Source organism: Podarcis pityusensis (genome assembly GCF_964106645.2).
Source record: "Podarcis pityusensis genome assembly, chromosome: 1".
NCBI classification, from domain to species: domain Eukaryota; kingdom Metazoa; phylum Chordata; class Lepidosauria; order Squamata; family Lacertidae; genus Podarcis; species Podarcis pityusensis.
In genome coordinates this window covers 108987410-109009815 of record NC_138028.1, presented here as the reverse complement: position 1 = coordinate 109009815, position 22406 = coordinate 108987410, and the positions used below count along the sequence as shown (strand labels likewise).

General features: G+C 43.2%; 1 protein-coding gene across 5 annotated transcripts in view; it reads left to right on the top strand.

Annotated features, from left to right (window-relative positions):
• FAP (fibroblast activation protein alpha) overlaps positions 1–17501 on the top strand; it is a 60208-nt gene extending 42707 nt beyond the window's left edge. For all 5 annotated transcript variants that reach the window (XM_081006480.1, XM_081006482.1, XM_081006481.1 and 2 more), the window contains 9 exons: positions 812–910; positions 2064–2133; positions 2916–3110; positions 7653–7707; positions 12247–12346; positions 14918–14982; positions 15655–15727; positions 16030–16103; positions 17143–17501. In XM_081006480.1, the coding sequence (XP_080862606.1) occupies positions 812–910; positions 2064–2133; positions 2916–3110; positions 7653–7707; positions 12247–12346; positions 14918–14982; positions 15655–15727; positions 16030–16103; positions 17143–17241 (830 nt within the window). In that variant the 3' untranslated portion in view covers positions 17242–17501. The remainder of the gene's footprint in view (positions 1–811; positions 911–2063; positions 2134–2915; positions 3111–7652; positions 7708–12246; positions 12347–14917; positions 14983–15654; positions 15728–16029; positions 16104–17142) is intronic.
• Positions 17502–22406: the final 4905 nt, after the last annotated feature.

The following is a 22406-nucleotide window of genomic DNA, read 5'->3' as shown; positions in this document are numbered from 1 at the left end:
TTATCTTAGGTCATACATCTGTAGCATAGGGCAATCTAAAATTATATACAGATCCTCGGGGGCGGGGGAGTGAGCTCCTTTAACTAATCAATTGATGGAACACATTAAACACTTCAGGTACTTAATCCTATTACTTCATTACTTAATAGATTTTTGAACGTTTTCTTTCAAAGACTACCACTTCCGTCTCCCAGCTCTTCTACATAACACATCTCTTTTCTGCTCAAACCCCAGAGAGCAAGTATAGGCAAGTCCCAGATGTCTTGGGACTACAACTCCCATCATCCCTGACCACTGGTCCTATTAGCTAGGGATGATGGGAGTTGTAGTCCCAAAACATCTGGAGGGCTGAGTTTGCCTATGCCTGCCAGAGAGGGTTTAAAAACACTCTGTCAAGCACTACAACCCAGCAATAAATCCCAACTCAGCAATAGATGTTATCATAGATCCAAGGAGGTATAGTCCCAGCAAATATTTTCCTATTTTCTCCTCCATAGAAGAGAACACTCTGTTACTGCTAAAACCACACAGATGCTTGCTATTTGCATACAGGATATTCACTTATACACATGACCTTAGCAGATTTGACATGTATTCTCTATTTGTGTCCTGTCACATAATAATTAGATTGCAACCATACTCGGTTGTTCTTGTACCATTTCTAAAAATTATTTTAGCTTTCTTTTTTGAGGATATGTCTGCAAAATGTCATAGGACCAACTTGGAAGGAGGTTCAGAAATCAGCAATGATGCTAACAAGAACGCTAACCAATGGCAAATGTATTGTGAATCTAAATTTTCATCTATGTAGAAATTCGAATTTTGGAAGACAATAGGGATTTGGAATCTTCTCTGCAAAAGATCAGCATGCCTACCACAGATTTTGACAAACTTGAAGTGGATGGTATAAGTAAGTACAATCGACTATGTATCCTCCCCTTTTGCTTTTACATTATGCGTGACAAGGGAAGAGTAGTGGCTATGGTAGGTATTTAAAGGCTTCATGTTTGGTAACTGTGGTCCTTTCCAGACTGCCAAGGATTCAAGGATTCAATCACCTACCAGAAATGCAAGTTGGTGCAATTGAAGTGGATTAAAGCATTCTGTCACCCTGACTCAACAAACCCACTTTTTTTCTTTTTTAAAGAGACTTCTTGCAATTGAGAAAGTGATGGGAAATTGCACTGAAAAGTGTGGGATGTAGGAAGATGTATAACCACAGTACAAGCAAAACAGGATGAATGCTCTTTGTCATATACTTTCCCTGCAAAGAAATCAGAACGAATGTTTAGTAATAAGTAGACATAGGGTTCATACACACATCTGCTTGTGCCCTGACTAGAAAGCATGGGTTCGACCATTTTCTCCCTTGCCCTGCTCCTTCCTAAGAGAAAACCCGCTCTTTAGAGATAGATTGGAACAAATGGCAATCTGGGGAAAGCCCAAATTGCTGTTTGTTCCGACTGAGCCTTAAAGAGTGGTTTTATCTAGGGGAAAGAGGAAGTGTGGAGAAGCCCATAGTCTAACCCCCACATAAGCTTTGTGCAGGCAAATCAGGGTAAATGACGCATAAGCAGGCCATCTGAAGGAGCCCCATAACTGCACAGAAATATGGCAGTTTGCCACCTTGAGCAGTGCAAGACGCCTAACGTGACTGGAATGCTGTGCACAGTCCTGATTGCCCCACACCCAGAATGATATTGTAGGAAATGGCAGCCAAAACTATCAAGAGGCTAGAGCAGCTCCCTTGTGAAGAAAGGCCTTTTTAATTTAGAAAAACAACAACTGGCAGGAAGGGGGCATGGTGGAGGTGTGTAGAATGATGCCTATTGTGGAGAAAGTGGACACAGAGACATCTTTTCTCCCTCATAGTACTAGAACTTGAGGGAAAGGTCACTCTATGAAACTTAATGCACCAGTGATTCAGAAGAGACCTCCCCACCCCAAACTACTTCTTCACAAAATGCACAATTCCTTTGCAGAATTCGCTATCACGAGATGCACGATGGATCTTCATCATTCGCTATTTGTAATCCCCTCTCTCCCTCTCCCTCTCTCTTCAGCCTTGTGGTACAAAATGGTGCTCCCTCCACGGTTTGATAAATCCAAGAAGTATCCCCTTCTCATACAGGTGTATGTAAAATTGTGTTTATTTATCATTGCTTGCTTCCTTTCTTTAACATAACTTTGCTTTATTTGGGTGTCCCTTAACAATTATTGTCAAATACGCTCACGGCTAGTGACCATAGTGTAGTAAAATATCTTTAAGTTATAAGATCAGGCCTGGTGAACCTCAGGTCTGAGGGCCACTTTTATTTGGTCCTTGGGACTCTACTTCCCAAGCTACATCTCTGCCCAAGGCTAAGCCCCTCACCAGCCTTGCTCTGCATCTACCTCAAGTGCTTTTGCCTGGTTGGAAGGTGTTTCTGAAGTGTGATAATACCAGTTGTCTGCCTGGATAGAGAATGGGAGGGTGGGAACCTCAGTTGTTTTCCACCCCTTGACTATAGCCTCCTTACATTCACTTTCCTCCCCTGCCCCCACCCTCTGCCATACATCCCCCAGCAGGTTCCCACAAGGGAATGTGACCATTGCCCAAGCTGACTGGGGCTGATGGGAGCTGGAGTAATCTGGAGCGCCCCAGGTCCCCCAGTCCTGTGTTAGGCAACGCAACGTGACAAAACACCTTACCTAGTAACAATATATTATGTACCACAATATAGAAACAAAAAGGAAGGCAACGTGCCCAAGCCCTCGCAGGTGTGAACCTGAGCAATACCATTTTGCCTGGGCTCTGTATTTGTCAAAGATTTATTTTTTTTGGCCACCATTTCCTTTTGCTTTTTTCTTTAATAAAAGGGAGTGTTTTGTAGTCCATTGTGCTGAATTTGAGATTCTGTGAATTTTCGCTGCAGGTACGGCGGACCTTGCAGTCAAAGCGTGAAACACACGTTTGGGGTTAGCTGGACGACCTACCTTGCGAGCAAAGAAGAGATTGTGGTGGCTTTCGTGGATGGAAGGGGGACGGCCTTCCAAGGAGATGAAATGTTATACGCGGTCTATCGGAAACTTGGGGTTTATGAAGTTGACGATCAGATCTCAGCTGTAAGGTAAGGGAAAGAGTGCAGTTCTGCAAACCTACAGTGCAAGCCTCTAGGAGAAAGGACTGTGTGGCTTCTTTTTTTCTTTTTTTTTTTAAAGATATTTATTAAGATTTTCAGAATATTACAAAACATAAAAAGAAAAAAGAAAAATACAAAGTAAAAATAGTTAAAAACAATTCCTTCCTTCCGTTACTTAGCCTTCATTTGCTTATTTCCAGGACCTCCTCGCACCTCCCTTTTTTGTATTCCAGTTCGGTTGTTAGTTCAACAAATCCCTCCCCTCTTTATGTATCCTAATCATTAATCATAAAATATTGTAATTTTAAATTTTTACGTATTAATAAACCATTTTTTCATGTTCCCTTATAACATTTCAGCTAAAGACCACTTAGTTTCTGTCCAACATCATTCTAACATTCATTAATTTTGCAATATTTCTGTAGATAGTCTTTAAACTTTTTCCAATCTTCTTCCATCGACTCTTCTCCCTGGTCTCGGATTCTGCCAGTCATTTCCGCCAATTCCATATAGTCCATCTGTGTGGCTTCTGTATAGTGCCGATATAGCTCTCGTTGCTAGACAAATGTGGCATCTTAAATATTAGATGCATATAGTCCAGCATCCTATTCTCTCAGTGGCCAACTAGATACCCATGGGAAGCCCACAAACAGAATCTGAGAGCAACAACATTCTCCCCACCTGCGCTTCCTAGCAACTGATGTTCACTGGTGTACAGCAGTGGAGGTAGCACATAGGAGCTGAAAGTAATAGATTCTCCAGGAATAAGTAGCTCTATTCTCCATGAATTTGTCTGAATTTTCTTAATTATCATGCTAGTTCAAATTTCATTCTCTTCTGGGAACATTACAAAGAACACCTTGAATTTAGATATACTAACAAACATCAGGGTGTTCTTTTCATGCATGAGGTGCTTGGTCACTTGTTTGCGGATGCAGCAATGTTTTTTGCTTGTTCCCACACTCATCATCCGTTATCACCGAGCAAATAATCCCATTTTGGCAAAATGAGCATTACTTGATGAAAGAGGTTGCTTCTGGACCCAGCTTTCCCACTGAAGTGGGGCCTAGAAGCAGCTGTTACTGTTACAACAGCAGTGGTCATTCCTGGATTGGGAGAGCTTGACCAAAGTAGTTCAGGCATTGGTGACTTCAGTAATGATTTCCTGCAATGCACTGTATGTGGGGCTTCTGTCGCACTTGAGCCGGAAACAGCAGTTAGGGCAGAATGCTGCAGCACTGATGCTGACAGGAGTGAGACCCTATTAGCATATAACAGCTCAACTCAGAGATTTTCACTGCTTGCCGATTTGTTACTGGGCCAAGTTCAAGGTTTTACCATTGGTATATAAAGCCCTTAATGGTTTGGGACAAGTTTACTTGCAATATTACCTTACAACATATACGTACATTCGACCACTTCAGTCTGCGGAAGTGGCCCTGCTACAGGGTGCCACGTATTACTAATTCTGCAGTTGAAACAAATCAGTCTTTTACACCTTGGAACTCCCTGCCTGTTGATACCTTTATTCTGCTCTTCTCGTTGCCCACCTAGACATGTAGTAATTGCATCTGTTTTAACTTATTGTTGATCTTAATTGTTTATCAGTTTTTGAATGTTTTTAACTGTCTTTTATAAACCATTTAATATTATGTCTTATCTTATTGGTGAACCTCTTTGAATTTTTTATTTTATTTTATTTTTTACAATCCGTTGGTAAAAGGGCTTTGCAAATGATGTAGGGTTGCTTCTGAATGGCAGAGTCGGAAATAGAACCCATGAACTCTGGTCTCCAACACCTGTGATCTATATACCTGATAACATGCCTATCTAAACAGGTTTTATCTCTCCTGTCCTCTTTCTGCTTATTGACTCTTCCATTTCCTCTTCATATCAAGAATCATGTTGCTTTAACCTAACTTTAAAAAAACAACCAGCAACAAAGATTGACACAGATGAGACGTTACACTATTTTGAGCCCCACAGCCATCACTTACTTGCTTTTCTATTGCACTGCGCAAGAACGCCTTGTTTTATAGTAACCATAAAACTTCTGAATTGGCTTTAATTGCTCTAAAGTGTTCAGATACAACAGAAGATGTGGCGGGTGCCCATCCAACTAGGTTAAGCTAAAACCAAGCTGTTCTTCTGTTCGTTCATTCATTCATTTAATTTGGGAAATCTATAGACAACTAAACATTAGCAGATATCGTAATGGTGTGCAACATTAAAAATACAAGAGAGACTGGAAACATTTCCCCCCCAAAAAACAGAAAAATCTGAGACTGCCCACATCGGTTGGCAGTCTGCTGTAAAAAGTTTGTGTGTGTGTGTGTGTGTGGAAATGGTTCAGCTTGCTGCAAAATAAAAATAAAAGGAAAAATATATCTGAAACCATGCATTCAATTGACTTCAGTTGTTGGGGCCCAGTGTGCATTCAGTGTGGTTTGCACTAGAATGGTGGCAGCTTTTCAGCTCCAAATCTGCAAGCAAACAGGTAACTGCAAAGGCCAAGAACTCGGACGGAGAATGCTGTGGCAAGAGAAATTTGCTGAGTCTCTCCACCTGTTCTGAATTGCCCACGTGCTCTGTGGGGGCTCCTCCTCAGGGAGGTTGATGAGGTTCCTGGTGTGAAAATGGCCTTGTTTGTTTTTCTTTGAAATTTGGCTTCCTCAAGTTTTTATTTTGTAATAATAATTTAAAACAGCAAGCCGCAGACTGGGGAATAGTAAACAGCTGCTTGACCTACTTGTTTCTGCCGTTCTGTCATTTCCTTTTCTTCTTTAACCACTTGCCCTCTCATAGCTTGTCTTTAGCTATTATTATTTTTTACATTTTTCATGGAACTGGCTGCTGCTTTAAGAGAATGTGTCAAATCAACCCCCTTTGGCACCTGCCCACAACTCCATTTAGATATAGCACACTGCACCATGGTCTTAGGAATGCAATCTGCAGTCATTTTGGTTCTCTTCAAGCTCAAAAACTACAGACGAAATCACTCGGATTCAAAAACAATAGCAAAGGCTATTGATGAAAATAACAATACAATATGTTGCAATGTTGATACATAAAAGCACATGTGGAATAAGCTCGTATTGTAGCCAAAAATAGACTGACAATACAGAATTACCCTCTGAGGTGGAATCTGGAATGAATGCATTGTAGAGTTGTTGACTAGTTCTCTGCATTGTATATTGTTTTTGTTGCTTTCTCAAAACCAACTTAGAAATGAAGACATTCTTGTGGTTGGCAGCTGGAGAAAACCCCCCTAGATTATCTGATGTAAATAATCCCAAGTAATTTAGCCGGCAAAACTCTCCAAAATATTGTTTATTGGTTCTCCAGAAGCTGTAATGCAAAATACTGTAATTTGCTTTAAGTTGCCAGCTATCTTCCCTGTCTGAGCTCTCTTTAAGTAGCTTTCAGCCTGCATTTATGTTCCTCATTCTTTTAGCTAGAGAGCTACAAATATGCACAATGCTTTCCCCTTGTCCATTACTGAGTTACTCAGAGGAAAAGTTTTAGTCTTGTGCAAATCAGCTGTGTAGGATTGCTGGGAGAGACTAAGTTGCATAAAGCTATTCATAATAGATGGGTCAGGTTTTCAGCTTGGGATTCTCCTCACGGTAGCCACTGTCCTGCGCTGGAAAATACCAGAGCAAAAGGGTTTCGAGCATGTCCTAAGATGGGTGGATATTTGGGGTCTGTTTATTACAAGGGTGGGCAACATGAAGTCTTTGTCTTAATTTCATGTGTGTGGCTAGGAGGTGAAAAGAGAGGTGACAAAAAGAGAGGAAAGTGAGTGGCAGAAAGAGAGGACTTTTCATGAAGACTTTAAAAAACAATAATAATTACAAACTCATGTTGAAATATCAAGCTATTTAGAGCTTTATATGTCATAACTACTGATTTGAATTATTAATGGTATAAGGCTTGATTGATTTTGAATCAGGCTTTGGATATGCTTTGATAATTTCCATGTTAAATTACCATCATCACAGTACCTTGCTCTTCATGAAAACTGAGTCAGTATTTGAAATTGAGTACACCAAGTATTTTATAGCATAACTTTCTTGCAAGCGTATGCGACAAGAGGAGTAGATCAGTTCTAAGATAACCAGGGTTCCTCATCACATCCAAACATAGCGAGCCCCAGTTTGATCCTGGCTTGTATGAATTTAAGATGCAACGGGGGAATTCTGGTTAGTTTAAATTAAAACCAGAAGCTTTCAGTCTCCTCCTCCTGTAGCACAGCAGAAGATGACGGGGAAGAGTACTGAGCCTCCCCATAATGCCCTAAACTATTGTGTCATGTTACTATCCAAAGTGTCCCATTGTGTGCAGCACTGCTAGTTTCAAACCCCAGTTTAAATCATAGAATGTATGAACTCATTAGAGCAATAACCATAATTTTCTGCTGCATAACAACAACAACAAATCTTAATGGAACCCCAAAATATTCAAAAACAAAAGCTATTTAATCACCTTTGTTTTTTGAACTAACGAAACATTTTTTCCCCTTTTGAACAGAAAGTTTATAGACATGGGATTTATTGACGAAAAAAGGATAGCCATATGGGGATGGGTATGTATACTTTTTTTAAAAAACCTTGTTTAACCTTGTTCTGCTTACAGCTCCTTTTGTAAATGCCTTGGTGAAGCACATGGAGGTTTCTTATGCATGGGCCCCCCTTTGTTCATCCTTCTCCATGGGACATCTAGACTGTTGCATGTCTGTAATATATTCTAGATTTAATCACCACCCCAGCTGTGTCAACACTCTCCTTCCTCTGGGCTTGATTCTTTATGAGATTCTGAGATAATGCTGAACCATAGTTTAGCATTATGAGAATGAGCATAGATGAGGTTTGTGATCACATGCTTTCCCTTCCTCCTCTGGTGTGGCTGACAGCTTTGAAAGCTTTTTGCTTCCATTTTAGACATCATAATGGCCAAACCTGGGCAAACTGTAATCTAATTGTGCTTCATGCATCTAAACCAGGGGTCAGCAACCCGCGGCTCCGGAGCCGCATGTGGCTCTTTTACACCTTTGCGGGGCGGATACTAGCGAGGGGAGGAGGCGCATTGTGTGCCCCGATACTCCCCACTGTTTTAAATGTCGCAATGGTTTTGTGGCTTCCAGTTTTTTTTTCTTCGGTCCAAGTGGCTCTTTTTGTCTTAAAGGTTGCAGACCCCTGAAAACATATCATCTCTTTTTGTCAAGGACTTCTGCTTGAGCAATGGAACTTCATCTCTCTCTCCCTCTCCCCCTGCACATCTGTTCCAGAGGGTTGGAGGGGAAACCCAAAACAGAATGGGTCCGAGTGGTTTTCTGTTTCCCTGCCACTTTCCCTGGGAAAACCTACTCTTTAGCTTTGAATCGGAACAAACGTCAATCTGCAGAGAACCCGATTGTCACTTGCTCTGATTCAGCAGTGAAGATTGGGTTTTCCCGGGGGAAAGTGGTGGAACAAGCACAAGTCTGGATGAGCCTATTATGATTTAATGGCAGTTTGTTAAACCTAGGATGAACAATTCCCCATCACGATCCAGTACAGAACCTGAAGACTTAAGTCAGTTGCTGGCCAACAATTAATTTCAAGTCTCTGATGATTTCCATTTTGTTAACGTTACTTAGTCTCTGATTATCTCCCAAGAAGTGTTACGGTCTCACTCTCTTCAGCTGTGCTCTTTCGCCAGGAAAAATTATCTTAGGTCTGTCACTGCGTGTTTTTCCTGTTTTTCTTCCTTGGCCTGGATTCCCATAAGAGCAGCTTGCCCAGAAGCACAATACAGGACAGAGTAAACTTGTTGGTATTGGATATGTTGGAGGTCAAACTATTTTATTTTATTGTTTTGATGCCGAGTGCTTATATTAACAAACTTTGATTTATTTTATTTATTGGGCTGATGGCCAACGTTGACATAGCTATAGGCGTCCTCTTCTAGCAGGGTGTGATTGAATGATGCTATGGATAAGGTATTCTGAAGTTGGGCTTAGTATCTGGGAAATAGTGGGTGGGAAACAGTGGTGGGTGTACATGCTGAGTTTGCTAAGCTCACCCAGTCCCGAGAAAACCCAAGGGCAAGTAGCATAAATAACATAGGAAGAACATGTTTCTTTCCCCCGGGAAAGTTCATAAAATACAGTGGTACCTTCGGTTACATACGCTTCAGGTTACAGACGCTTCAGGTTACAGACGCTTCAGGTTACAGACTCCGCTAACCCAGAACCTGCTAACCTGCTAACCTCAGGTTAAGAACTTTGCTTCAGGATGAGAACAGAAATTGTGCTCCGGTGGTGCAGTGGCAGCGGGAGGCCCCATTAGCTAAAATGGTCTTCAGGTTAAGAACAGACCTCCGGAACGAATTAAGTTCTTAACCCGAGGTACCACTGTAATTTGTCTTTTATGACTGACATTGCCATTTGTGTGTCAAAGCTTCTCTCTCTGCCCATCTCCCCTCCATTTTGCTCTCTTGTTTCTTGGCATTTTAGTTTTTTGGCCCATGGGAAGGAATTGTCTTTTAAGTTTTAATTCTTTAGAGCACGTTGATTATCTTTGGGCACTTCAAAAACCGTGGAACATCCTCTAAGGCAAGTTCTGCTCAGTGGATATTCCCATCAGCTGGTGGCACTGTTGTCTAAACCACTGAGCCTCTTGGGCTCGCCAATCAGAAGGTCAGAGGTTCAAATCCCCATGACAGGGTGAGCTCCCGTTGCTCTGTCCCAGTTCCTGTCAACCTAGCAATTCGAAAGCACACCAGTGCAAGTAGATAAATAGGTACCACTGTGACATGAAGGTAAGCAGCATTTCCGTGCGCTCTGGCTCACAGTGGCCACATGACCTGGAAAGCTGTCTGTGAACAAACACCGGCTCCCTCAGCCTGAAAGTGAGATGAGCGCTGCAACCCCATAGTCGCCTTTGACGGGGCTTAACCGTCGAGGGGTCCATTGCCTTTTTTACCTTTTACCCATCAGCTGAAGGATGGAAGGGAGAAGTGATGCTTACAGATTTCCCCCTTCAGTCCCTTGTGCCCTGCAAAAATAATAATAATAATTCTTACTGGCCTCCATGGTCCCCTTCTTGCTCTTTCCAGATGCTAAGCCCTCTGTCTCTCTGAGTCAATTGGTCCAGCTGTGAACTCATCCTCACCCACTAGTCCCCAGTTATTTGGATATTTTGCCAGGAGGCAGCAGACGTGGGTGACAGCCACCATTCCACCCTAGATGGCAGGCAGCTAAGCATTTCAGCATTGTGGGTGTGATCAGAAGCAAGGGATTATGTAACTGTGTGGGATGATCAGAGCCTGCTTCATGATGTGTCTTGAATACAGGGCACGAAAGCACTGCACTCTGATGCTCCAAGTCTTTATTTAGCTGCTACACACCAGAGTTCTGTCAGTAGCTCTGTGATTTATTTCCTTTGAGAAGGCACTTGATGAAGATCCATGCGGAATGTCAGTGGGCTGCTCCCTTGTAGCTCCCGCTTGTCCATCCCATTCCTGTGCATGTTTACTCAGGAGTAAGTTCAGTAGGGCTTGCTTCCAAGTGACTGTGCATAGGATTGCAGTGTGAATGTTTACTTAGAAGTTAGTAGGTCCCACTGTGCACCATGAATCTTACTCCAAATAATGTTTATTTTTAGTTACCACATTTGTATGGCCACCCGGTTTTACCTCTTCACAGTGACTGGAAGAGGTATCTAGCCAGTCTATGTGAGTGTAGTTGAAGTCACCCATTACTACAACATTTCCTCTCTTGGGTGCTTCCTTGATTCCATTCTGCATCTCAAGGTCTTCCTGAGCATTTTGATCAGGGGGACAATTTCACATCCCCAGTACTAAATTACTCTTGAGGCCCGGCAGGGCTTTTTTCCAGCCAGAACCCACCAGAATTGAGTTCTAGCACCTCTCAGGTGGGCACCATTGCCATTATAAGAGAACAAGGGAGTTCTCTTATGGTGAGTTACAGCACCACTTTGTTTAGAGAAATAGCACTGGGGCCCAGTATCACCACCCAGCCTATGCAGAGGGTTGGAGACCATTCCAGAAATGTGAAATGCGACACATCAGGAACAAGGAGGGAAGGACAATTAACATCAGGATTGACTGCCCCGGTAGACCATGCCCCCTGAGGTGGTCGCCTCACCAGGCTTCCTAGGTTGGCCATGCCTGAATAAAGATCTAATAATAATAAATAATAATAATTTTATTATTTATAGCCCACCCATCTGGCTGGGCTGCCCCAGCCACTCTGGGCCGCTTCCAGCACATATAAAAGCACGATAAAACATAAAACATTAAAAACTTCCCGATACAGGGCTGCCTTCAGATGTCTTCTAAAAGTTGTATAGTTATTTATCCACAAGGAGGGTGCCACTACCGAGAAGGCCCTCTGCCTGGTTCCCTGTAGCTTCACTTCTTGCAGTGAGGGAACTGCCAGAAGACCTTCGGAGGTGGATCTCAGTGTCAGGGCTGATTGATAGGGGTGGAGATGCTTCTTCAAGTATACAGGGTCGAGGCCACTTAGGGCTTTAAAGGTTAGCACCAACACTTTGAATTGTGCTTGGAATTGTATCTACGTTGTGATCTTCTGCCTCTGGAGATCCTGCCACGTGAGGAGGCCACCTCATCTGGCTTCATCATGGGCTTGCCCTGGTACATAGATACAGCAGAAAGTTACTTTATTGAATTACTCTAGTGGTGTCCCATCCAAAGAAAACTAAATGCTCTAGAGCTGCTGTGGGGATGGCACCACTTCAGGAAATGAGGATTGCTTAACGCCACCTGCCTTGCAGACTCTTTTCCTTACTGCTGCTTTCCCTCCCACTGTTCTTGAGATTAGCAGCATAGCAGAACATCTGGTCACAAAGGACTACACCCCTAGGAATCAAACTCACAAGGAAAGCTACTGCATAAATGGAAAGAAACTGCACAAGCCATTTGCTTGCCCCTGTGCCTGGTAGAGAATTACTCAGACTTATGCTGGAGAATCCTTGGCTTATGTTGCTGCCTCAGCTGCCAAAGCAAATATTCCCTTTGGCTTTCGTGCTTTACCACTTGGATTCTTAGAGAGCTAATACTTCATTTCAAGGTTACTAACTTCCATCCCGTTTCTTCCTAGTCTTACGGTGGCTACGTTGCCTCGCTGGCACTTGGGTCTGGCACTGGAGTGTTTCAGTGTGGGATGGCAGTGGCTCCTGTCTCCAGCTGGGAGTATTATGGTATGGAAACAACTTGTCAACATCACACCTTGAAAGCAGGGCATAGACAATGAATTGTTTTAGCAATGATGTCACTGTGAGGTGCTCTGCCGCTTGCGAAATTTACAAGAACCACTGGCCTCAGCTAGGAACAAATTCTTCAAAATACACACGCACACCAAGCATGGTTCTCTTTGGCTAAGGTTGCCTTTTGGGGTTACACACACACACACACACCAATCCCCAAGGCCGGTTTGCACAGTTCCTGGTTATTACAGCAGTGAATATTGGGGAAATATGAGAAACTGAGCTGGCAGTCAAGGAATGTGTTTCATTTGGAATAATATTGTTACAAAAATTGTGTGCCACCCTCACCCTGCTGAGTGATAGCAAGGGTCCATGTTTTCCTAAGACTGCAACCCAAACCCCACTTACCTGGGGGGAAGTAAGCCCCACCAAATTCAACAAGGCTAGCTTCTTCTGAGTAGACATGGTTAGGATTGCACTCTAAAAGGATGGAAAGTAGGAGAAAGTGGGTGCAAGGAGGCTCTTTCAAAGTACAGCAGAGGCCATCCTTCACTCACAGCCAAGTGTGTAATTCTTGGGACCAGATTCAAAGGTTTCCCCCCTCTCCAGCAGCATCTTAGATGTGCAGTGATCCACACATAGGAACCCATTTCCACGTATAGCAAGACTGAATTTATAAATAAAAGTTTCTTTGGCATAAAGAAACCAACTTGCAATTTATGCATTTTGCGGAGGATTGTATTAAAATCACTCACCATAGCCTTCCTGAGTTCTGAATACGAGACAAGGTTTAAGAAGCAGTTAGCTTAATAAATTTTCCTTCCCTTTGCAAAAAAATATTTGCACAGACTGGATTACGTGGTTGTCTGTGGCCCTTTTACAAGGAAAAAAAAGAGTTTGTTTTGGTGGATGTTCATAGCTTTAAGATACCGCCAGCCTAACATTTATGACTACGGCTCCACCAGTCCCCTCCCACGACTGGCCCCGACTACTGCTGATTCTTTCCCCATATTGCAAGGCAGCTATTCCCAGAAGTAAAGCAAAAACACTCCCTCTGCAAATTCCTTAGGGCCTGGTGCCGCCAAAGTTAAGCACTGTTAAGTTCTTTTGATGCTAAAGGCAGAGATAAGCACATGTGCTCAATTCCTTTCCTAGTGAGATCAGTGGGATTTTCAGAATGTAAACTTCGGCTGAATCATGCTTTTAATGTGGACCAGGACTGCACAACATGCAACTATGCTGGGAGTCATGTATTGTGCTTTGCCCTGCATTTTTGCAGCCCTAGACAGCTCATTATTGAGTCCTCAGAAGGCTACTGTACATGAATTGCGGGCCATTTTATACACTAATAACAAAACTGTGGAAACTTTTAGGAAAAGTTGTACTGTATTTCTAAGATTTGATGGCTCTTAACAGTGTTTTTAAGACTAAAATTATATATCATTAGAAAGATACAGTCATACCTCATGTTACGTTTGCTTCAGGTTGAGCGTTTTCAGGTTGCATCCCATGGTGACCCGGAAGTACCAGAAAGGGTTACTTCTGGGTTTCGCCACTCGCGCATGCGCAGAGATGCAAAATGACGTCACATGCATGCGCAGAAGCAGCGAATCGCAACCCTAGCAGACACGGGTTGTGTTCTGCTCATGTTGCAAACTGAATGGATCCGGTTTGCAACTAGAGGTACCACTGTACTTTCATGCAGAATATAATGCAACAAACTATGTTGAATTATTTTTATTCTGAAGACAGGATATCCATATTTGGTAGTGATGGAATAAGGTGCATAAGAAGAAGAACTGGAGAAGGTTTGCTGCCTAAATGCAATGCAGCTGCCATCTAGTCTGGGACTGATTGACAGCAAAAGGCATGGGGAGAATTTGTGTAATTAATGGTACTCTAAATGGCGAGATGTTATGAAATACCCTTTATCTTTTATTTTTGGGGTGTATGCCTTCTTTTATTTTGCTATAACCTTTGATAGTATAAAGGTGATTCAACAAACTTTGTTGCATTATATTCTGCACTGGATTGTCTTTCTAATGATATGTGACTTTATGGTATTATTCCCAAAAAGACTGATGTTATGAGCCACCAAAGCTCAGAAATACAGATTTTCCAAAAGCTTTCTATGTTTTGGCCACTAATGTATGTCTGGTGACCTGTGTCCAGTGGTTCACAAGTTACAGCAGGGCAAACGTCAGGTTTTTACATTCTTTGTGGGAAATTAAGAGCAATATCTTTGAACATCTGAATGCAAGGAGTAAACCTTGCTGACATTTGCTATTCAAGAAGAACATCAGATGAGCCTGCTGGATCTTGCCAATGGCCCATCTAGTCCAGAAACCTGTTCTAACAGTGGCTGACCAGAGGCCTATGGGAAGTCTGCAAGCTGGACAACACTCTTCCTTTCTGTGGTTTCCAGCAGCTGGTATTCAGAGGCGCACAGCTTCCATCCGTGGAGGCAGACCATCCTCTCTCTCTCGTGGCTACTAGCCATTGACATTCTTGCCTATGGACTTTCGTGTGTGAATCCTGTCATCAACATGCTATTGTATCTTGCAGCATCCATCTACACGGAGAGATTTATGGGCCTCCCAACCAAAGAAGACAATCTGGAGCACTACAGAGTAAGAATAACGAAACATTTCCCTCTCTTTCTTCTTCTCCTTTTACCAGTTAACCTCAACTTCCTTCCCTGCCTTTCTTTCCTTGGCTTAGTGGTATGTGTGCCACTTCTACCATCCACTGCTTCCATGATACTTGAGTGTAGATTCGGAGAAGTTGGTAGCAGAAGAGAAAGGCGGGAAAGGGGTTGAAAATCGTTTGATGAGAATGGTTTGTTACCTTGTGCACTGTTGTCTACTCAAGGTCAGAGTCTGGACCTACTAATTAGAAGTAGGCCTTTTAGCTTCTTAATTCCCCCTCCCTCTCTCTCTTCACTGGACTCAGCTACATTAGTAAAGGAAAAGCATTTTAAATGTGTTATAACATTGTGACACCAGGTGCCACTGTAGAGTTCCATCCTTCACTAATGTGATTTCCCCTTATGAGGTTGACAACACGTTTTCCTGAAATGTTTTTTTTTTTATGTGTGTAGATCCAGCCACTTTCTTTAAACTCCTTTTCTATTCTTTTTTTTTTAATCTTCAAATTGTAACACACCAAAATGCAATCTCTGGGAAATTAAAAAGGCAAAAGAAAAGAGAGAAAAAAACAGCATGCCACCATCATAAAAGGGTTTTATGTTTCGCAACCACTGAGTTGTTCATTTCTGTCTCTCCCCGCCCTCCACTTTGCAGAATTCGACAGTGATGGCAAAAGCAGAGAACTTCCGTGATGTGGAGTACCTTCTCATCCATGGAACAGCAGATGGTGAGGTTTATGAAAAGCTAGTACAGATACCGAGAAATCACTTTGGTTAGGAAATGCTAAGCTTTCTTCTGTGTCCACGATTAGGGTCAGTACTCGCAACACATTTTATGTTTTTCTTTCCAGAACATCAAACAAAGCTGACTCATTGTTGATCATGATTCTATGTCTGCTGTAGAGTTTAATAACTCATGGCATGTCTAATGCAGCACAATTGTGTGCTTTCTGGTATTTTACCAGGTGTGTTTGGGGTTTTTTTTTAACCAGTCATTTTCATTTTGTCCCCCCCCCCTTTCTCGTTTCAGATAATGTACATTTTCAGAACTCAGCACAGATCTCCAAAGCCTTAGTCAATGCACAAGTGGATTTCCAGGCAATGGTAGATATTATCAAACAATTTAATTATGTTTCACTGTTTAATTCCAAGATTAGGTTTATCAGAGACTGGATGTAGTTCAGCATGAGAGCACATGGTTTGCAGGAACTTCCAAGCTGAGTTTCCAGTTAAAGGATCTCGGGTATTTATTTATTTTTAAAATGTATTGAAAACATTAAATGGACAGAACTCTGAAATCCCTCTAATTGTTTTTCACATTAAAATGTTGTTAAAAAAACCCAAAACAACCAAAGAGAGAGAGAGAATGAACTGCTTCTCCCGAAGCACCACAAAATACCTGAAAGTCACCTTTCCCTGATCTCTGATAGATATGAATGGTTCTGCTCACTCTGTACATGCTCAGAGGTGCACTATTCAATATTACTTTTGTGCTCCGAGAATAAAGATGTGTGACTGAAAACAGGTTATATAGCTAATGCTTAGTTAGCTGTAAAAGCTGGGAGACAGTTGGATCCCTGATGGATCTTTGGAACTGCAGCCCTGACCATTTCCTTACATGCAAGTTTAAGCAGATGGGAAGAGGAAAATCACAGATATTTTTGTATCCCCTGGGGAGGAGGGCCAGGTTTACTTCTTTGGTTCCTGAAACAGCAGACCTTCCCTGTGCCTCATCACAGGTTGAGACTGCCTTTGAAACTCTTTTCAAAAGTGTGGTTTGCTGTGTAGCATTTGGGGGCAGCAGGGAGGGGAGGGTTGCTGTTCACAGAACTAGTTTCCACTGGTACAGTGGTACCTCAGGTTAAGAACTTAATTCGTTTCGGAGGTCTGTTCTTAACCTGAAACTGTTCTTAACCTGAAGCACACTTTAGCTGATGGGGCCTCCTGCTGCCGCCGCAGCACGATTTCTGTTCTCATCCTGAAGCAAAGTTCTTAACCCGAGGTACTATTTCTGGGTTAGCGGAGTCTGTAACCTGAAGCGTATGTAACCTGAAGTGTATGTAACCTGAGGTACCACTGTACTTTAGATTCTAGTACTGTAATTAATTATGGGGTTAAAATACGTGTTTCTCTTCATCTTCAGTGGTATGCCGACCAGGACCATGGGATTCCAGGCCTTTCTCTTAAGCACCTCTACACCCACATGACCCATTTCCTCAAGCAGTGCTTTTCCCTGGCTTAAGGAAAGTCCCTCCTCTCCATGGGCCAGCACAGCAAGGAGAACGACGCGTGCTTTGCTAGAAAGCAACACGAGCTGCACAGATTAAGCATATTCTGGAAGCGGGATAAGAAAGCGAGAATTAAAGAAGGCTTGGCATGGACAGTCTCTTGTGGACACATGAGCATTAGCAAATAATATTACAGTTTGCGTCCAGGTACACATATTTGTTAGGAAACAAATGAACAATAAAATAAAAATAAAAACAAGTGTTTTGAAGGCTACACATTTTGCTTCTTTTCCTCCTTCAGTCCTCAGGGGTCAGATACATGTATCCATCGTGGAGTAGGGGACAGGGTGCCAACTTGAATAAAATATTGGGGCACGCAAGCTCACATAATCGATCACATGACACAGTGCACGCACACTATTTGAATGGCAATGCCCATCAACTTTGGGGGGGGCAGCCCCCTCAAATATTTTATTGGAGGGGCTGATGTCCCCTTGGTCCCTATGGTAAGGGAGTATTTCTGAAAGGGACATAGCTCTGTGATAGAGCATCCCAAGTTCAATTTCAGGTAAAATTTGAGGTAAAATATGGTTTGCCTCAAATCCTGGGGAGCTGCGGCCAGTCAATATTGGCAATTGGACCAATGGACTTACTCGGTTTACCTGCTTTGTTCCTACAGGAAAAGGTAGCCTAGACTGTGTTCACACTTCTGTTTCCTGTGCACTCACTGCCTTCCCGGTGCTGGGTTTTTTAATATATGCTCACATGATGTTATCCAAAATGCATATGCATCCTGTCCTTTGTTGTGAAATACTACTGTTTGTTGTTTCTCAAACCAGCTTGACACCAACTGATGGGAGTCCTTAAGCCGTTCCTAATTCATCTCCAGCCAATGAGACGAACACCGTAAAAACATCCCCGCCACTCAATGCCCTCTGGTGTATGCACAAATGGAAATGAATCTGCTGCTAATTAATCTGTGCTGGTGTGAATAACTGTGGGGGAAGTGCTGTGAAATGCACTGGCAAGAACACATTACTATCCTCTAGGGTAGTACCCTCCAGGGACATGGGTGGCGCTGTGGGTTAAACCACAGAGCCTAGGACTTGCTGATCAGAAGGTCGGCGGTTCGAATCCCCATGACGGGGTGAGTTCCCATTGCTCGGTCCCAGCTCCTGCCCACCTAGCAGTTCGAAAGCATGTCAAAGTGCAAGTAGATAAATAGGTACCGCTCTGGTGGGAAGGTAAATGGCGTTTCCGTGCACTGCTCTGGTTCGCCAGAAGCGGCTTACTCATGCTCCCTCAGCCAGTAAAGCGAGATGAGCGCCGCAACCCCAGAGTCGGCCACGACTGGACCTAATGATCACCTAGGGCAGTAATGTGAACACCTTTAGGATGCCAGGGGGAGGGACTGTCAAATCCAAAGCCTTACTGGGCTCACTTATGGCAGATGATGATGTTGTTTGTGATTCAAGGACCCGCCACCCACTTGAGGATAAGAAAGACACATGGACACGGTATATTAGGTTAATAGCCTAAAAAAGGCCACAACTTCATTGATTACAGCATGTGAGAGGTATTGGCTTAGGCATTGGATAGACCACAGCGAGTGACTCCACCACCTCAGGGAGGGGTGAGTCTATCAGGGGTTAATGGATGGGAAGCGCTGCCACAGCCGCATTTGAGTGACAAAACCCCGCCCCCAAGGCTCCACCTGGTTGGTTGGCTACCCGGGGGCATGGCGCAGCAGCTGGGACGGCTGGGCAGGGGCTGAAACGCCTCCTGCGAACATGGGAAACGGCTCCCACTCACAACCCCTCTGCAAGGAGGAGAGGCTTTCTCTGGTCTTCTCCTTTTCATGGGGGGAGGACACTGTGTCCCAACCCCAGCTTTCCCCTCTCCACAGTCCCAAATCAGCTCCAACCAGCTCCACGGCTGATGTCTTCCCTTTTTCTGAGGATGTGTCTGAGGAGTTTGAGGCCTTTGGATCCCCTGATCTAGCCTCAGCACACACACTGTTTGCTGTTACCCACTCACCCCCCAGCTCAAGTCTCTGCACCTGCAAAAGGAGGCTTATGAGGTAAGACCTCCTCTGAGGTCAGATGGAGATCTGTTCTCTTGCTGTCATGACACTCTGTTGGAGGCCATAGGATTGTTCTCCAATGAAATTAAAGGAAGTCCAGGTAGCACAAATGAATCATTGCCATGTGAAATAGCAATCAAGCGATGGATTGTTTAAGGGCAAAGATGGGCCATGACTCAGTTGTAGAGCATCAATCCCCAGCATCTCCAGGTTGGGCTGGGAGAGAACCCTGCCTGAAACCCTGGAGAGCTATCAGTGTAAACCAGCGATGGCCAAACTTGGCCCTCCAGCTGTTTTGGGACTACAACTCCCATCATCCCTAGCTAACAGGACCAGTAGTCAGGGATGATGGGAACTGTAGTCCCAAAACTGCTGGAGGACCAAGTTTGGCCACCACTGGTGTAGACAGTATAGAGCTAGTCTGTCTCAGTACAAGGCAGCTTCCCTGTTCCTAATATGGTAGCTATCCAGATGTTGTTGGATTCCAGCTGCCATCATCCATGATCTTTGGCCTAGCTGGGTGGGTTTGATGGGACCTGGAATCCAACAGCATCCACAGGGCCCCATGTTGGCTGCCTCCGGTCTACTGAGCTAAAACTGCAGAGGTATGGAGTTGACTTGCTGTGCAGCTATCTTGTTTTGTTTCAGCCCATCTGATTCTCCTGCCATGAGAAGACTTTTCAGACAGCAGACACATCTTTATGTAAATGCCTCTGCCAAGCTGTTTTTGACGATTAAATTAAACTCTGATAGGAACTCTTTTAGAAAATATTAAATTCAGCAAAAGGTTTTTTTTGGAAGCGCTGCCAATTAAGAGCGTTAATGAGCTTTTTGTTGGTAATGTAATTAGAATTCAGCTGCTCCAATTGTTAAAGGGGGGGGGGAATTATAGCTCAGAGAAAGTTAACATTAAAAAAAAAGCAAATACAACACAGAAGAGCACTAATTTAAAGAGTGATTATATAGGTTCCGCAAGGAGCCTGGCAGCAATGTCTCTTCCATTCCGTAACTTTGCAAACAGGGGAGGAGCTGGAAGTAACAAAGCCCAAGCCTCTGATCCCTTGAACTGATACAGCTTTTCTAGCCACTATTATGGTGGCAAAACCTTCCTAAGGTTTCTTTTAATCCGATCTTCACCTCCCTTGAAATTCCTTGCATGTTTGGTCTAGGCGGGAACCTCTGAATGAAATGTGAGATTTCACATGTGACGAAATCCAACAACAGTTCCAGTTTGGTGCAGTGAAGTTGCAATAATATACACACTTACAGCGCAGTCCTAACCATGTCTGTGTAGAAATAAATCCTATTGAATTAAGTGGGGCTTTCTCCCAGATAAATGAAGGTTTAGGCTGCAGTCTTGGTAGGGAACTAAAGCTAGGCAGCCCATGTGCCCTACTTTAGAAGACAATCCTATATTGCAGGAGCGGGAAAACCTCTGGTAGAAGTCTCAGTTTGGCCCGTGAGGCTGTTGTCACAAAACCATGGCCACCTGCCGCACATCAGAAGTCACTAGTGACACTACCTGGACACTGAGGTCTAGTGCCAAGGGCCTTCTGGGGGTTCCCTCACTGTGAGAAGCCAAGCTACAGGGAACCAGGCAGAGGGCCTTCTCAGTAGTGGCACCCACCCTGTGGAATGCCCTCCCACCAGATGTCAAAGAGAACAACTACTACCACACTTTTAGAAGACATCTGAAGGCAGCCCTGTTTAGGGAAGCTTTTAATGTTTGATGGATTACTGTATTTTAATATTTTGTTGGAAGCTGCCCAGAGTGGCTGGGTATAAATAATAAATTATTATTATTATTATTATTAGCTGATGGGAAGTAAATGGAAGCTCATTGGATTGGGGACTGTGGGGAACTGAGTTGTGCAGGTGGTCCCCTGCAGAAAGCAACATTGCCAGCTATATGGTTGGGGTTTCCCAAGTGCTGAGCACAGGGCTGGCAAAGTCCAACGTGCTGTGTTTCCCAAGCGCCTGGCAACCAGCCAACTGCCGGACACCTCAGAAATGCTGCACAAGGGACTTGGACATGTGGGCTGTCATTATGTCAGCTGAATGACAGGTGGGTTGTCTCTCCCACCTGTCCAAGTTGGGCCAGGAAGACTCTTCTTCCCTGCTCTATTTGAAATAAGTCCAGTTTTGCACGGTTGTCTGGCTTTAAGAGATAAACAAACCACCATTCATATCTTTCTTTAAAATAAACCAAGCATTTCCAGTTTCCCTTCTTCTCCTTCCCTGGTTCCATTAATCTTCCCACCTATCCCGCATATTCTTATATATCCATTTAACTCCCTTATTCTTTTATTATTCCTTTGTTATGTGTTATGCCATTGAATTCACCTCAGTCCTACTAACATTTTCACAGGTTTACAGTTGTTTTCCAAATACTCCACAAAAAATGTCTATTCCTCTTTATATACTTGATCTTCTTCTTCTCTTGTTTTCTTGTTAGACCCACTAAATCTGCATATTCTGTCATTTTTAATTGCCAATCCTTCTTATTTGGGACCTTGCTCACTCGCCATTTCTGGGCTAACAAAATCCTAGCAGCTGTAGGGGGAAAAAATAGATTTTTCTGAGATCTAGGTTCTTCCGTCTGTACCATTCCCAAAATGTGGTTTTGAATAATGTAACATTGAAAAATATAAATAATTTTTTTAAAAGAGGTAAACGAATCACAAGAACGGAGAAAGAAGAACCTTGATAGCAGGCTAAGCAGACATTAAGGTCACCTGGTTATAGTCTTCCCAACAATGGCAGGTTGTATTTCTATTTTAAAAATTACAGCAATTATTTCCAAATGTGCATTTATACATAAAAAGCACGTGCAATTTCAACTCAAATCTGTGTCCTCTTTTGGAGGGGATGTGTAAGCAAATGCCCACATAAAATAAGACCGTTGAACACAGTGGTGTTCAAGAAGTTTCACAGAAGTGATTCATAGATGGAATGAAATAAATAAATGAAATAATCCTAAGCATGCACAGATTTCTTCGTTGGTGGGCCCTGCAAGAAACTTACCAAGAGGACGTTGGTGCACTGTGTTCCTTTGGGGTCTTCCTTATAGAGATTTAACATTTAACTTAAACAGGC